Raw genomic sequence first — 16,179 nt, 5'->3', positions numbered from 1 at the left:
TCTGCATCTATTGAGACTATCAGGTGGTTTTTATCCCTCAATGTGTTAATATGCTTGCTGTATCACATTGATTGATTTGCATATATTGAGGAATCCTTGCATTCCTGGGATAAACCCCACTTGATCATCGTGTATGATCCTTTTAATGTGCTGCTGGATTCTGTTGCCTAGTATTTTGTTGAGGATTTTTGCATCCATGTTCATCAGTGATATTGGCCTGTAGTTTTCTTTTTTTGTGACATCTTTGTCTGGTTTTGGTATCAGGGTGATGGTGGCCTTGTAGAATGAGTTTGGGAGTGTTCCTCCCTCTGCTATATTTTGGAAGAGTTTGAGAAGGATAGGTGTTAGCTCTTCTCTAAATGTTTGATAAAATTCACCTGTGAAGCCATCTGGTCTGGGCTTTTGTTTGTTGGAAGATTTTTAATCACAGTTTCAATTTCATTACTTGTGATTGGTCTGTTCATATTTTCTATTTCTTCCTGGATCAGTCTTGGAAGATTGTACTTTTCTCTCAGCATTTGTCCATTTCTTAAAGATTGTCCATTTTATTGGCATATAGTTGCTTGTAGTAGTCTCTCATGATACTTTTTATTTCTGCAGTGTCAGTTGTTACTTCTTTTACATTTCTAATTCTGTTGATTTGAGTCTTCTCCCTGTTTTGCTTGATGAGTCTGGCTAATGGTTTATTAATTTTGTTTATCTTCTCAAAGAACCAGCTTTTAGTTTTATTGATCTTTGCTATTGTTTCCTTCATTTCTTTTTCATTTATTTCTGATCTGATCTTTATGATTTCTTTCCTTCTGCTTTGGGGTTTTCTGTTCTTTTTTCTCTAATTGATTTAAGTGTAAGGTTAGGTTGTTTATTTGAGATTTTTCTTGTTTCTTGAGGTAGGATTGTATTGCTGTAAACTTCCCTCTTAGAACTGCTTTTGCTTCATCCTTTAGGTTTTCGGTCATCGTGTTTTCATTGTCATTTGTTTCTAGGCATTTTTTGATATCCTCTTTGATTTTTTCAGTGATCTCTTGGTTGTTTAGTAGCGTATTGTTTAGCCTCCATGTGTTTGTACTTTTACAGTTTTTTTTTCCTGTAATTGATATCTTGTCTCATAGCATTGTGGTCAGAAAAGATACTTGATAAGATTTCAGTTTTCTTAAATTTTCTGAGGCTTGATTTGTGACCCAAGATATGATCTATCCTGGAGAATGGTCCATGTGTGCTTGAGAAGAAAGTGTATTCTGTTGGTTTTGGATGGAATTTCCTATAAATATCAATTAAGTCCATCTGGTCTAATGTGTCATTTAGAGCTTGTGTTTCCTTACTTATTTTCATTTAGAATGACCTGTCCATTGGTGAAAGTGGGGTGTTAACGTCCCCTACTATGATTGTGTCACTGTCGATTTCCCTTTTTATGGCTGTTAGCATTTGCCTTATGTATTGAGGTGCTCCTATGTTGGGTGCATAAATTTTTACAATTGTCATATCTTCTTGGATTGATCCTTTGATCATTATGTAGTGTCCTTTGTCTCTTGTAACAGTCTTTATTTTAAAGTCTATTTTGTCTGATATGAGAATTGCTACTCCACCTTTCTTTTGATTTCCATTTGCATGGAATATTTTTTTCCATCCCCTCCCTTTCAGTCTGTATGTTTCCTCAGGTCTGAAGGGGTCTCTTGTAGGCAGCATATATACGGGTCTTGTTTTTGTATCCATTCAGCCAGTCTGTGTCTTTTGGTTGGAGCATTTAATCCATTTGCATTTAAGGTAATTATGGATATGTATGTTCCTGTTACCATTTTCTTAATTGTTTGGCGTTTGTTTTTTAGGTCTTTTCCTTCTCTTGTTTTTCCTGCCTAGAGAAGTTCCTTTAGCATTTGTTGTAAAGCTGGTTTGGTGATGCTGAATTCTCTTAGCCTTTGCTTTTCTGTAAAGGTTTTAATTTCTCTGTCGAATCTGAATGACACCCTTGCTGGGGAGAGTAATCTTGGTTGTAGGTTTTTCCCTTTCATCACTTTAATATATCCTGCCACTCCCTTCTGGCTTGCAGAGTTCTTGCTGAAAGATCAGCTGTTAACCTTATGGGGATTCCCTTGTATGTTATATGTTGCTTTTCCCTTGCTGCGTTTAATATTTTTTCTTTATATTTAATTTTTGATAGTTTGATTATATGTGTCTTGGCATGTTTATCCTTGGATTTATCCAGTATGGGAGTCTCTGTGCTTCCTGCACTTGACTGACTGTTTCCTTTCCCATATTAGGGAAGTTTTCAACTATAATCTCTTCAAATATTTTCTCAGTCCTTTTCTTTTTCTCTTCTTCTGGGGCCCCTATAATTCGAATGTTGGTGCATTTAATGTTGTCCCAGAGGTCTCTGAGACTGTCCTCAATTCCTTTCTTTCTTTTTTCTTTATTCTGCTAGGTGGCAGTTATTTCCACTATTCTATCTTCCAGGTCACTTATCCGTTCTTCTGCCTCACTTATTCTGCTATTGATTCCTTCTAGTGTATTTTTAATTTCATTTATTGTGTTGTTCATCATTGTTTGTTTGCTCTTTAGTTCTCCTAAGTCATTGTTAAACATTTCTTGTATTTTCTCCATTGTATTTCTGAGATTTTGGATCATTTTTACTATCACTACTCTGAATTCTTTTTCAGGTAGACTGCCTATTTCCTCTTCATTTGTTTGGTCTGGTGGGTTTTTACCTAGCTCCTTGTCTGTTGCATACGTCTCTGTCTTCTCATTTTGTTTAACTTACTGTGTTTGGGGTCTCCTTTTCTCAGGCTGCAGGTTCCTAGTTCCTTTATTTCTGGTGTCTTCCCCCAGTGGGTGAGGTTGGTTCAGTGGGTTGTGTAGGCTTCCTGGTGCAGGGGACCATTGCCTGTGTTCTGGTGGTTGGGGCTGGAGCTTGTCCCTCTGGTGGGCAGCGCTGCATCCAGTGGTGTGTTTTGGAGTGTCTGTGAACTTAGTATGACTTTATGTAGCCTCTCTGCTAATGGATGGGGTTGTGTTCCTGTCTTGCTAGTTGTTTGGCATGCGGCGTCCAGCACTGGAGCTTGCTGGCTGTTGGGTGCAGCTGGATCTTGGTGTTGAGATGGAGATCTCTGGGACACCTCTCACCAATTAATATTACATGGGGCTGGGAGGTCTCTGGTGGTCCAACATCCTGGACTCGGCTCTCTCACCTCAGAGGCTTAGGCCCGACACCCAGCTGGAGCACCAAGGCCTTGACAGCCGCATGGCATGGAAGAAAAGTAAGAGAAAAAAAAAAAAACAAGAACAAACAGAATGCCAAAAGAAATGGTAACAGCAAAACTAAACAGACAAAATCACACAAAGAAACACACACACACACTCACAGAAAGAGAAACAAAAAAGTAAGAGATCAACTAAACCAATAAACAAACCCACAAATGAAAACAAACACTAAAAACTAAACTAAGATAAACATAAAACCAAAAACAAATCAAACGCAGAAAGCAAACCCAAGTCCACAGTTTCCCCCAAAGTCCACTGCCTCAATTTCGGGAGCACTCGTTGTCTATTCAGGTATTCCACAGTTGCAGGGTTTACCAAGTCGATTGCAGGGATTTAGTCTGCTGCTCTTGAGGCTGCACAGAGAGCTTTCCCTTTCTCTTCTTTGTTTGCACAGCTCCTGGGGTTCAGCTTTGGTTTTGGCCCCATCTCTGCATGTAGGCTGCCCTCAGGTATCTGTTCCCTGGCCAGAGAGTAGGTGGTTAAAGCAGCGGCTAATTAGGGCTCTCTTGCTCACTCAGGCCGGGGAGAGCGAGGGGTACAGTAGTCACAGTTGAGATGCTGGGAGTGCTTGCAGCAGCAGAGGCTGGCGTGACGTTGCAACAGCCTGAGGCATGCCGTGTGTTCTCCTGGGGAAGTTGGCCCTGGCATGATGCACAGGCTCCCAGCAGGTTGTGGGTAGTGACCTGTGCTTGCACACAGGACCCTATATTTCAGTTTGTTGCCTATAATCAACATGGTGAATGAAGATGATCTGAATTCTAGTCTTGGCTCTATCAATTATTAATGTGGGATTTGGGAAAAGTCACACTGCATGTCTAACTCCTTATCTGAAAAATGAAAAGACCACACCAAATGGTTTACTAAAACTATCTCCAAGTTGAAAATACTGCACTGTGAGAAATAATATACCACACCTGAGATTAATGAAGGAAGTTCATTCTCTTTCTTCACAGCTCCTATAGCTATGACCTTCTATGCCCAGTGGAGTGGCCACCCAGGCAAGCCTCTGAGTAGTTATCACTGACCAGGCATTTGGCACTGAAGAACAATTTATTTTGTTTTATTTTATTTTTTTCATAAATGCTGGAGAGTGAGTGGAGAAAAGGGAACCCAGCCCTCCTGCCCTATTGGTGGGAATGTAAATTGATACAGCCACTATGGAGAGCAGTATGGAGGTTCCTTAAAAAACTAAAACAGAACTACCATATGACCCAGCAATCCCACTACTGGGCATATACCCTGAGAAAACCATAATTCAAGAAGATACATGTACCACAATGTTCATTGAAGCACTATTTTCAATAGCCAGGACATGGAAGCAACCTAAATGTCCATCAACAGGTGAATGGATAAAGAGATGTGGCACATGTATACAATGGAATATTACTCAGCTATAAAAAGGAATGAAATTGAAGAGCAATTTAAAATGAAACACATCAAAGCACACCACTCCTGAAAATCAATTACAAAGAGAACATAGAGATGTGAGTCTGCTCAAGGCACATGTTTCTGCCCAAGAGATCCTGGGAAGATTCTAGTGGCATGCTTAATCTAGAAAGAGCTCAAAGACCTCCCAGATCTATGGGATGATTTCTCTCTCAAAGGATCTCTCCAGGTCAAAATGAACATGGAACCAAAAAGTTAAAGATTGTTAATTCCAAGTGTCTTAGGCTCCCTGTGGATTTTAAGGAATAGTTGCATGCATTTGGCATAAACAATGCTGCTGCTGCATCACCATGGCAACAGCATGGCTTAGCATTCCCCTAAACGCTATCCAGTGGGACATCAGGGAACAGGATTTTTAAATATCCTTATTCTTAGTAACATATTTAAAGAGGAAAACTTGCCCAGTTCTGTTCCCAATTTCCCTTATATTTGCAAACCTTTTTGAGAGCAGGGATCCATTTTTTCACTGTGGTATTCCCTAACGAGTGGTTCCTAGCATGCAGTGTCTACATAATAAGTACTCGGTGGAAAAAAAAATTCTAATGGTAAAATATTCTCATTTGTTTGGTGGTTGTTTTGCTTTATTTCGTTAATAGAAAAAAACTCCAGGACCTCCATTTGGCACTCAGATTTGGAAGGGCCTCGACGTTGGGTCCAAACAGTTAGTGAGCGCCCCAGCCCCTATACGGAAGAGCCCCAGTGTGCTACAGATACGCCAGTTCATCCAGCACGAGGTCATTAAGAATGAGGTGAAATTGAAACTGCAGATTTCCCTGAAGGTAATGGAATTCAGGTAACCTGACCCAAAAGAATCAGGAACAGAGCAATCATTCTTCTTGGTTTCCTGAGGAACATGAAATTATGTAATTCTGCCAATATTTATCTAATGAAACACGTAAATGTCAATCTTCTAGAGGGTAAGAGGTTGAAAGGCAGAAAATGCTTAATGGTTCCCATAAGGTATAGGAAGTATTGAGGCCCCAAAGACATTGAGAAGATAAGTAACTTTTATATGTGATTGCAATATCATCCTCCTCCTCTCTCACTATATGGAAAACTGATCTAGTAACCTCTGGAAAAAGGTAGAACTGCATATTAACCTGATACTTGTCCGAGGAAGAAAAGGATTGTTGGTTTTTGGAAATAGTCTAAGAATTTGTACATATATAGTTAACTGTATAAGCATATCTATAACTTCTCACTGTCAAGTGTGTCAGCTCTCTCAGAACAGGTATCATATGTGTTTTGTTTATGGTTATATACCCAATACCTGGCATTACAGCAGGGGACCGTTATTTGTGAAAACAGATCAAATATTTATGCAAAAGGTAAAGTATATTTCTCTTGGAAACAAAGGCATGAACTGAGTAACTTACATTCATAGATCTCATCATAAAGGCTATACCTGGAAAGGACTCTAGAAATCATCTAAGCCAACTCTGTCCATTTTATTGATGAGGACACTGGAGCACTGAATGAGAAGTTGGGCCTCTCTGAGGTCCTCAGACAATTATAATGTCCTGTGGCTCTTAAAGCTTTGCTTTTGGAGTTTTCAGGTCTTTGTTTATTAATGTATTAATGAAAAGCCTTTCCAGATTGCTTGACCAGTAACTGGTTGTTGAGCCTTGTAAACTTACATATTCTTAACCTTTTTGTAATATTTCAAGCTGATGTTGACTATTCTGTGTCTCTCTCTACCATATTTCTGCATTTTATTGATTTCTTTTATTCTACTGATTTAGGATTATATAAACCATATTCTAAAGAAAGAAGATGAGCTACAGGAAATGACAGTTAAAGATTCCAGAACTGAGGAGGAGAGAGCCAATGCTGCAGATCTCCTCAAGCTAGTTATGGTGAGAAAGAAATGTTTTTACTCTAGTGGTTTTACTATTGTTTCAATATTAAATGCTTCGAGACAAAATATTGTAAATAATAGCTGTTTCTGCCACTTCTATGAAGCATTTTCTCCCTCCTTATAATTTCTTATTTCTGTGGAACTCTGATCCCTTATATATATTGAATTTTCCAAAAGCTTTTTAGGCTCTTCCTTAAATCATAACTAATTCTGAAGGCTCTTAAGTAAAAGTTTTTATTGTCTTCAGAGAAACTGACATTCATTGAAATGTCTTATGAATTAATGAATGAAATAGGAAGAAGGAAGAAAAATCAATTTCTACACTTAAAATGATTTCCATTTTTAGAAATTTGCTAAGTGAAAGAAATTACTAAAAAAAATCAAGTCACTTTTTGTATTGGCATTAAAAAACTAATTCATTTTATAGTAAGTTCCATAAAAGATCAATTTGATCACATAAGGAATCCTTCTAAACAAAGTAAATTTTGTATGTAATATAATCATCATCATTAAGGAATTCTGTCTTCATTACAGTCTTTCCCTAAAATGGAGGAAACTACAAAAAGTTGTGTTACTGAAGGTAATTATATTTAATATTTTTCTGCAAAATAGTTACAGATTGCAAAGGAACAATCTTGAATACACTTCTCAGTTATTCTCTCATCTGATAGCAAAGTACCGTGTACATATTTCTGTTGTCATATTAGCCATGTTGTATTGTAGTGATTTATTTATATATTTTTTTCCTGCCTAAATTGTGAGATCCTTCAAACCATGATTGCCTCTAATTTATCTTTAACTATCACATTTTGAATGAAAAAAGTTGACATTTGGCTTTTAAGTTAGCCTCAACTTGCATTTAGAACATAGCAAACATACAGGAAGGAAACAGTCAACCAACCAACACCCTACTCCCAATACACACACACACACACACACACACACACACACACACACACACACACACACACAGAACTTTGGAGCAACTACACAGGTATCACCAAAACCTTGCACTGTTTTGCACTATATGTGGCCCAAGCAGTCTACTCTTGGAAAGCTTATTTATTTGGGGATATATACAGCCCCAACAAACTTGGTTATATGGTTCCATAGTTCACAGAAGACAAGCAGTGGAGAATTTCTGTGGTTTGGGGTTTTCTTTTCTATTTTGGTCATATGACAAAAGTCAGAAACTGGCAGCCACGGGCTCCATTCAGCCCACATATGTGTTTGTGTGTCCCCCACAGTGTTGTCTTGCACAGTTGCTTTAGTTGTTTCTGTATCTGAATTTTCCTTATCTTGAAATGTCCCATTACCACACAGTGACATGTAGCTTAAGATGATTAGCAGCTGCCCCTTTAGAACTGCCATGAACAAAAGAATCCATCACAGCCACCAGTGTCTCCTGTCCTTACACTCTGTTGTCACTCTTTTTCCTGGGTGGCCTCTTATGTTAGGGTTGCCAGATTTAGCAAATAAAAATACAGAAGGCCAAGTTAAATTTGAATTTCAGACAAACAACAATTTTTTTTTTGTTATAAGTATGTCCCAAAATAACATGGAGCATACTTATACTAAAGATTTTTTGTTGTTTATCTGAAATTCAAATTTAACTAGATGCCCTATACTTTATCTGGTGACCCTACATTGTAGCATTTGAATTTTTAACCTCTGGTGTGAGGGAACAATCACTGTAAGGTAAATGCACAGGCTGCCTAATAGTGAAGGACAAATCTAATGTATTTTTCAAACAGACAAACAGATGCAGGAATCAAACAGTCTTGCATGTTTACAGCTGCCCCTGACACATTAATAGTGGTGATCCTAAGTCACTGCTCCCCAAATTACTTCCTAAAACACTAGTCTATGAGACAGCTCCAGAAAAAAAAAGTGAGTTCTATGCTAACATAAGTTTGCATAATGCTGCATATTGCCTTATTTTCTTAGACAGCCACAAGGTACATGAACTAATTAAGGGTCCAGAAAAGCTCTACAGTAATGAAACATATTTAACCTTGTAAAAATCAGTGTTTCCCAAACTCATAGAACCATGGAACATGGAACCTTCTTTCTTTTTTAATCTCCTGTTAAACATCCCGCCAAGACCATGTTCTCTGGAATAACCTCTGAGAACCACTGCCCGAATTATCAAATAACTGTTGTATTATATTCATATTCTTAGATTTAGATCTTTAGATATTTTTTTAGAAAAACAATTTCAATAAAGTATTTAATTTTTTTGAGCTTTGGTGCTTCAGATGTGAAGAAATTCCGTTAGGTAGAACACTGATGCCCCCAGTGATGTGGGACAAATGAGGTGTCACTTACATTTTACATTTTGACTATAAGATGTGTGTTCTCTAAGAGGGTATTTCATAGAGATACCTGGTTTCCTGTTATATTATAGCTTGGTCATGGAAATTCTAGTAATCACTTGATAGACTCAATATAGGCTCTTAGAAAACATCTCAAATGAGTAATTAGGTACTGATTGTGTGTTGGGCTGTCAAGAAGTGAGGATAAAAGTTAAATGCATCTGTTTTTAAAGTTGCAGCCCACCTAGCCGATTTATTCAAGCAGTCTTTGGCTAATACTACAGAATGTCCACCAGAAACCTCTGAGACAGATTTCTCTGAAAAGAAATGGAGGTAAGCTGATCCAATAATGTGTTCCAATCAGTATTAAGGAAATGATGAGGAAATGGAGAGGTGCGGGTGTCATACAGTGGGTGACTACATCAAGGAATTAGCCTTTCATCTTCCATGCTGTTAACAATTTATCATACAGGGGTGGGTTTTCTTTTATCATCTGTAAGCTGAGAACATTGCCCTTTTTCATCATATTTTTTTCCTTTCCTTTTACACAGGCACAAAGAAACAACAAAGCACTGGAAAGAAAAGTTAGCTCAAAAGAGGTAATTCTACCCCAAACTATACATAAAATAAGCATGTGAAAGACCCAGTTTGGTGGAGTCATAGAATTTTAGAATGGGATGGGTTTCAAAGTCCTACCACCCAGGCTCCCCGATGTTCTTTAAATTCTACTACATTTCTGCCCAGCAGTCATTCATCTTTTGGGCAGTGACGTTATTATCTTTTGAGGAAGCCCATTTGACCATTAGGTAGATCCTCTCTCTCTCATAAGCACGGAAGCTCTCAGGTATTCTCTGTGCTTTGGTAATTCTAATATACTAATAAATATTCTAGAACTTAATGCAGAGCATAGTTGTAAACATGCAAGGATTCTTATAATGCACACGAGGAATGTGCTCTAAGCATTATGTGCTCTGGTTTCCTTTCAATCCTAGCTGAGGATTCCAACCCCAGCCCTCTTGCCCTAAAGAAAGGAAGCCAGATATATTTATTGAGTGTACAGGAGTACATATGGTACCACTGTACACATTTGCATGGCTCCTCTCCAGAATGACTCCCAGGATGAATATGCTTCTTAATAAAAACGTCTGGGCTACCTTGTGGAATGTGTTGGAGAAGTGGTGAGATAAGACCTTAGGTCTCATGGGCCACCCCTCTATACAAGGTCAAACTAGAAGTATATACTGTCCTATAGAATATCCCTGAAAGGATATCCAAGAGCCTGCTGACAGTGAGTGCCTGTGGAGAAGGAGACTGAGAGGTTAGGGGATAGTGCAAGATGGACTTCCTTTTCATTATGTACTCTTTTCTACTTTTTGAATTATGTACATTTGCATGTGTTATCCATTCACATTTAAAAAATTTTTTGAAACATTAACAATTTTGAATTTTAACCCATAGGTAGGAATGGCAAGCCAACAAAAGTTTTTTAAGAAGAAAGTGAAACACATAATTAGATATGTGTCCTAGAAAGAGAAGGTCTGGCAACATGGAAAATGCACAGGGGAGGAGGGTTAAGGAAGGAGAAAGTTTCAAGGAAATAGAAGGTAGTCAACAAATGTCAGATGCCATGGAAGAATCAGAAAGGAGAATGAAAAGAGGAATTTGTGCTTATCAGTTGGAAGGTTTATTGATTTCTTTTGTGAGAACAATTTTAAGAGAGTGATAGGCAGTAGCCAGACTGCCATAGATTGATGAATGAATCCAGTGATGCAGTAGAGATATTTTAATGAGAAATTCAAGTTGTTTAAATAAGAGGATTGTCATTCAGCCAGTATTTCCAGAGAGACCATCTAGTATAAGAGAAAGAGCACTGGTTTTAGAGCCAGCAGACCTAGAATCAGCTCCAATTTGATTATTTGCAGACTGTATGATTCCAGCTGGTTGTTTTACTTCAGTAAAATTTACTTCAGGAATTCGGTTTGCTTATCTATAAAATGAGGATGATTAGACCACCGAGTATCTAAGATCTCTGTCAGTTCACTAACAGCTGACTTGCATAAGGACTTCTCAAGATCACGGGCTTTGGTGCAGGCAACCTGGATTTTAATTCAGACTTTACCTCTTACTAGTTACTTCTCTATGCCTTGAATTTTTGACGAATAAAATGGGGATAATAATAGTAACTCATAGAGTTACTGTAAGATTAAATGTAAAGTACTTTGCAAAGTTTCCCTGGCATGCAATAAGCACTTAAAAATGAAAGTTATTTCAGATAGGGTTAGGTTTGGCTGCATTTAACGGACAACCCCCAAATCAGTGCTTTACAAGAAAGAAGTTTATTTTTCCTAATGTAAAAGAAGTCAGAAGTGGGCAGTCCATGGCAGGCAGTGCCACATCATCATCAGGAACTAAGATTCCTTCCTTTTTTCTGTTCCATCATTCTTAGCACATGATTTCCATCCTCAAGTTTGCTTCATAGTTGCAAAATGACTGCTGCAGCTACAGCCATTTCATTCATATTTTAGGAAGTAGGAAAAGAGATGAAGCAAGGACAAAGAGAAAGCCCTCCAGCTGAGTTAGCCCTCTTTAAAAGCTTTCTGAAGTCTTACCCAGTGACTTCAGTTTACATCTTACTGGCTATCCGTATATAGAGGGAAGGCTGGGAAGTGTAGTTTTTAGCTGGACTATTGCCTCCCCAGTACATTTTCTAATATGAAAAGTCAGCTAGCAAGATTATGATTGTTTTTATTTTACTTTGTGATCATTAATTGCATTATTCATAAGCCATTCAAACCTCAGAGAAATGGAAAGACATGCAAAAAGGTCATCCATGTGGTTTGTAGCCTTTTGAGATCAACTGTAAAACCAGACTACTAGCTGGTATCATTATTTCCTATCTTACATGAAAGTCTAATTTCTGAGGTCAGAAATGTGACTGATTCTAGAAGAAGCAGAAAATGAGCTGAAACAAGCTGACAAAAAAATGCCTGAGTTAATTCTTATCAGTTTTGTTAGTGATCCCCATTTTCTGTGGGATTTAGAGCTGAAACAAAAGAAAATAACAGTTTTTGTTAATGTTCTGTGTCTTGTTTTACATCGTTATGGAAATATCCACCAGGAAGGAAATTGAAAAGACACAAAACTATCTAAAGGAAATTAGGAACAAAACAATATCGCCCTACTGCAAATCTGAACTAAGCAAGTTATATCAGTCTCAGGTAATTGAATGTAATTAACAAAAATTGAATGAGTCTTCATAAAAGTTGATACAATGCCTATGCTTTTAATGTAACCTATCTATCTTGATGTTGTTTCTTTCCTGCTTCAAGCATCAACCCAATTGACTAACCCATACTCTCCAAATCATGTCCTCACTAGCATGTGAGAGGGAAATTCTTTGCCAGTGTATTCCTACAGCTCTACCTCCCTGCCTTGCATTATCACTATTAATTACGTTCTCCCATCTATTTTAAGCTCTTTTTTGGGTTGAATTCTCCCTAATGATGATTATCCACTGATAAATCCCATTTTGAAGTTTTTATTCTATTAAAATGTCCTCACCCATCAGCTGGTGAGGCAACACTGAGAGATTGTGAGTTCTTGGAAACCCATGGAAGGAGAACATGGTTCTCCTCTCCTATGAAACCTTGAAACTCTCAAGCAAAGGGAGGATTTTCATGTGTTGAGAACTCCTTGTGCTTCTTTGAAAATTCCAGATGTTTTTATTAACCAGAGGCTGCCTGACAAGAAATTATGGGAAATTATGACTAATTAACAAAATCCAGAATTGAGTTAATCAGTTTCTTGAACAACTTGTAGTTTGCAAACTTTCTTTTCAGGACCTTAAAAAATATGCTTTTATCACTGCTTACCAACTTAGCATGCTTGTAGCACTTGCCTTTCAGCCACGTGTAAGTCTAAAATAAATCTTTGATTTTTCCTTTAAGTTTAATTATCTGGACACCCTTTCCAAAAACTTGCCTTCTTTTACCAAGAAAGACGAGGATGCAAGCAAAACAGCTGTTCAAAATACATCCAGTCTTCCTCCAGGTAATATGTTCATGTAGCTTTTATTCCTGTTAATGTAGAACATAACTAGTTCCTACCACTTTTTGTCTCAGTAACAGCTAATGACATAACACAGTGTGACCTATATATTATAGATTTGGCTGAGTTATATGAGGAAACTAAAATGTAAATAAAATTTAGTTTTCATCCTGTGTGCTTAAAATTTACCTAAAAGCATTAAGAAGACCTGACTAATTTAAAAATCAAGGGAGTAATGAAATGTTGTTGGAGAACAGGACATTTACATGGTCTCGAAGTATCACCTCATGTATTTCATGCTAATTATGAGGAGTAGAATATGCCTTTACAATGGAGGGAGATGGCATTTTCCACCTTAACCAAGTGATCAAACTTCTACCATGTGTGAGACAACCTAGCATTAGATGTTTTCTCATATAATGCACTATGAATATTGTTCCTAGAACCTGTGTAGAATTCTCACCAAAAATCCTTGACCTGAATTTAATCAAAAGGAAACAATCAGATAAACCAGAATGTAGACACATTTAATAAGACAACTGACCCAGACTCTTCAAAAAAGTCAATGTCATTGGCCCCATGACTCCACTCCCGTTTTTCACGCTTCAGCGAGGCCCGCACTTTTCACGCATCACCTCAGGGAATGCTTACCTCATGAAGAACCTCAGGGTAAAGGCACGGCCACCAAAGCAGGAATGAGAGCAACGTGATGCCGGGAAGGAGATGCTAAAGAGGCCGCAGCCACAGGAGGCCGGAGTCCTGGCCGCCGTCGGCCTTCCCCGAGGGCTTCAACAGGGCCCCTCAGGCCTCGCATCTGCTGAGCGCCGCCCACCTCACAGACACCATCCTGCCTCACTGACCCAGTCGCCCTGTTGCCAGAATGAGCTGATGTCTGAAAATTGCTCAGCAGAACCAGGCACAGCATGGGCCTATTCTCTTGTGGTTTCACTTGCCAGTGACCACTATCTTGATAATTCTGTATGGCTGACAGGGTCTTGGTGCTCTGGCCGGGTGTCAGGCCTGAGCCTCAGAGGTGAGAGAGCTGAGTTCAGGACACTGGACCACCAGAGACCTCCTGGTCCCACATAATATCAATTGGTGAGACCTCTCCCAGAGATCTCCATCTCAATGCTAAGACAGCTCCACTCAAAGACCAGCAAGCTCCAGTGCTGGACACCCCATGCCAAACAACTAGCAAGACAGGAACACAACCCCACCCATTAGCAGAGAGGCTGCCTAAAATCATACTAAGTTCACAGACACCCCAAAACACACCACAGGACTCGGTCCTGCCCACCAGAAAGACAAGATCCAGCCTCATCCACCAGAACACAGGGACCAGTCCCCTCCACCAGGAAGCCTAAACAACCCACTGAACCAACCTTACCGACTGGGGGCAGACACCAAAAACAACAGGAACTATGAACCTGCAGCCTGCTAAAAGGAGACCCCAAACCCAGTAAGTTAAGCAAAATGAGAAGACACAGAAATATGCAGCATATGAAGGAGAAAGGTAAAAACCCACCAGACCAAACAAATGAAGAGGAAATAGGCAGTCTACCTGAAAAAGAATTCAGAATAATGATAGTAAAGATGATCCAAAATCTTGGAAATAGAATGGAGAAAATACAAGAAATGTTTAACAAGGAACTTGAAGAACTAAAGAGCAAACAAACAATGATGAACAACACAATAAATGAAATTAAAAATTCTCTAGAAGGAATCAATAGCAGAATAAGTGAGGCAGAAGAACGGGTAAGTGACCTGGAAGATAGAATAGTGGAAATAACTGCCGCAGAGCAGAATAAAGAAAAAAGAATGGAGGACAGTCTCAGAGACCTCTGGGACAACATTAAACGCACCAACATTCGAATTATAGGGCTCCCAGAAGAAGAAGAGAAGAAAAAGAAAGGGACTGAGAAAATATCTGAAGAGATTGTAGTTGAAAACTTCCCTAATATGGGAAAGGAAATAGTCAATCAAGTCCAGAAAGCACAGAGAGTCCCATACAGGATAAGTCCAAGGAGAAACACGCCAAGACACATGTTAATCAAACTATCAAAAGTTAAATATAAAGAAAAAATATTAAAAGCAGCAAGGGAAAAGCAACAAATAACATACAGGGGAATCCCCATAAGGATAACAGCTGATCTTTCAGCAAAAACTCTGCAAACCAGAAGGGAGTGGCAGGACTTATTTAAAGTGATGAAAAGGAAAAACCTACAACCAAGATTACTCTATGCAGCAAGGATCTCATTCAGATTCGACGGAGAAATTAAAACCTTTACAGACAAGCGAAAGCTAAGAGAATTCAGCACCACCAAACCAGCTTTACAACAGATGCTAAAGGAACTTCTCTAGGCAGGAAACACAAGAGAAGGAAAAGACTTACAATAACAAACAATTAAGAAAATGGTAATAGGAACATACATATCGATAATTACCTCAAATGCAAATGGATTAAATGCTCCAACCAAAAGACACAGACTGGCTGAATGGATACAAAAACAAGACCCGTATATATATGCTGTCTACAAGAGACCCGCTTCAGACCTAGGGACACATACAGACTTGAAAGTGAGGGGATGGAAAAAGATATTCCATGCAAACGGAAGTCAAAAGAAAGCTGGAGTAGCAATTCTCATATCAGACAAAACAGACTTTAAAATAAAGACCATTACAAGAGACAAAGAAGGAAACTACATAATGATCAAGGGATCAATCCAAGGAGAAGATATACCAATCGTAAATATTTATGCATCCAACATAGGAGTACCTTAATTCATAAGACAAATGCTAACAGCCATAAAAGAGGAAATCGAGAGTAACACAATAATAATAGGGGACTTTAACACCCCACTTTCACCAATGCACAGATCATCCAAAATGAAAATAAATAAGGAAACACAAGCTTTAAATGAGACATTAGTCCAGATAGATTTAATTGATATTTATAGGACATTCCATCCAAAACCAACAGAACACACTTTCTTCTAAGATCAGGAACAAGACAAGGTTACCCACTCTCACCACCATTATTCAACATAGTTTTGGAAGTTTTAGCCACAGCAATCAGAGATAAAAAAGAAATAAAAGGAATCCAAATCAGAAAAGAAAAAGTAAAACTGTCACTGTTTGCAGATGACATGATGTTATACACAGAGAATCCTAAAGATGCTACCAGAAAACTACTAGAGCTAATCAATGAATTTGATAAAGTAGCAGGATACAAAATTAATGCATAGAAATCTCTGGCATTCC

The 16,179-nt window shown here is 38.4% G+C and overlaps 1 protein-coding gene across 1 annotated transcript in view; it reads left to right on the top strand.

Moving 5' to 3' along the window:
* Positions 1-16,179, top strand: part of SPAG17 (sperm associated antigen 17) — a 221,396-nt gene that overhangs the window by 179,532 nt on the left and 25,685 nt on the right. The window contains exons 36-42 of the mRNA XM_057553166.1: positions 5,295-5,477; positions 6,441-6,554; positions 7,091-7,136; positions 9,105-9,204; positions 9,423-9,470; positions 11,990-12,089; positions 12,819-12,921. Coding sequence (XP_057409149.1) covers positions 5,295-5,477; positions 6,441-6,554; positions 7,091-7,136; positions 9,105-9,204; positions 9,423-9,470; positions 11,990-12,089; positions 12,819-12,921 — 694 coding nt within the window. The remainder of the gene's footprint in view (positions 1-5,294; positions 5,478-6,440; positions 6,555-7,090; positions 7,137-9,104; positions 9,205-9,422; positions 9,471-11,989; positions 12,090-12,818; positions 12,922-16,179) is intronic.

Source organism: Balaenoptera acutorostrata, chromosome 1, assembly GCF_949987535.1.
Source record: "Balaenoptera acutorostrata chromosome 1, mBalAcu1.1, whole genome shotgun sequence".
Taxonomy (NCBI): Eukaryota; Metazoa; Chordata; class Mammalia; order Artiodactyla; family Balaenopteridae; genus Balaenoptera; species Balaenoptera acutorostrata.
This window is presented reverse-complemented; position numbering and strand designations above follow the sequence as displayed.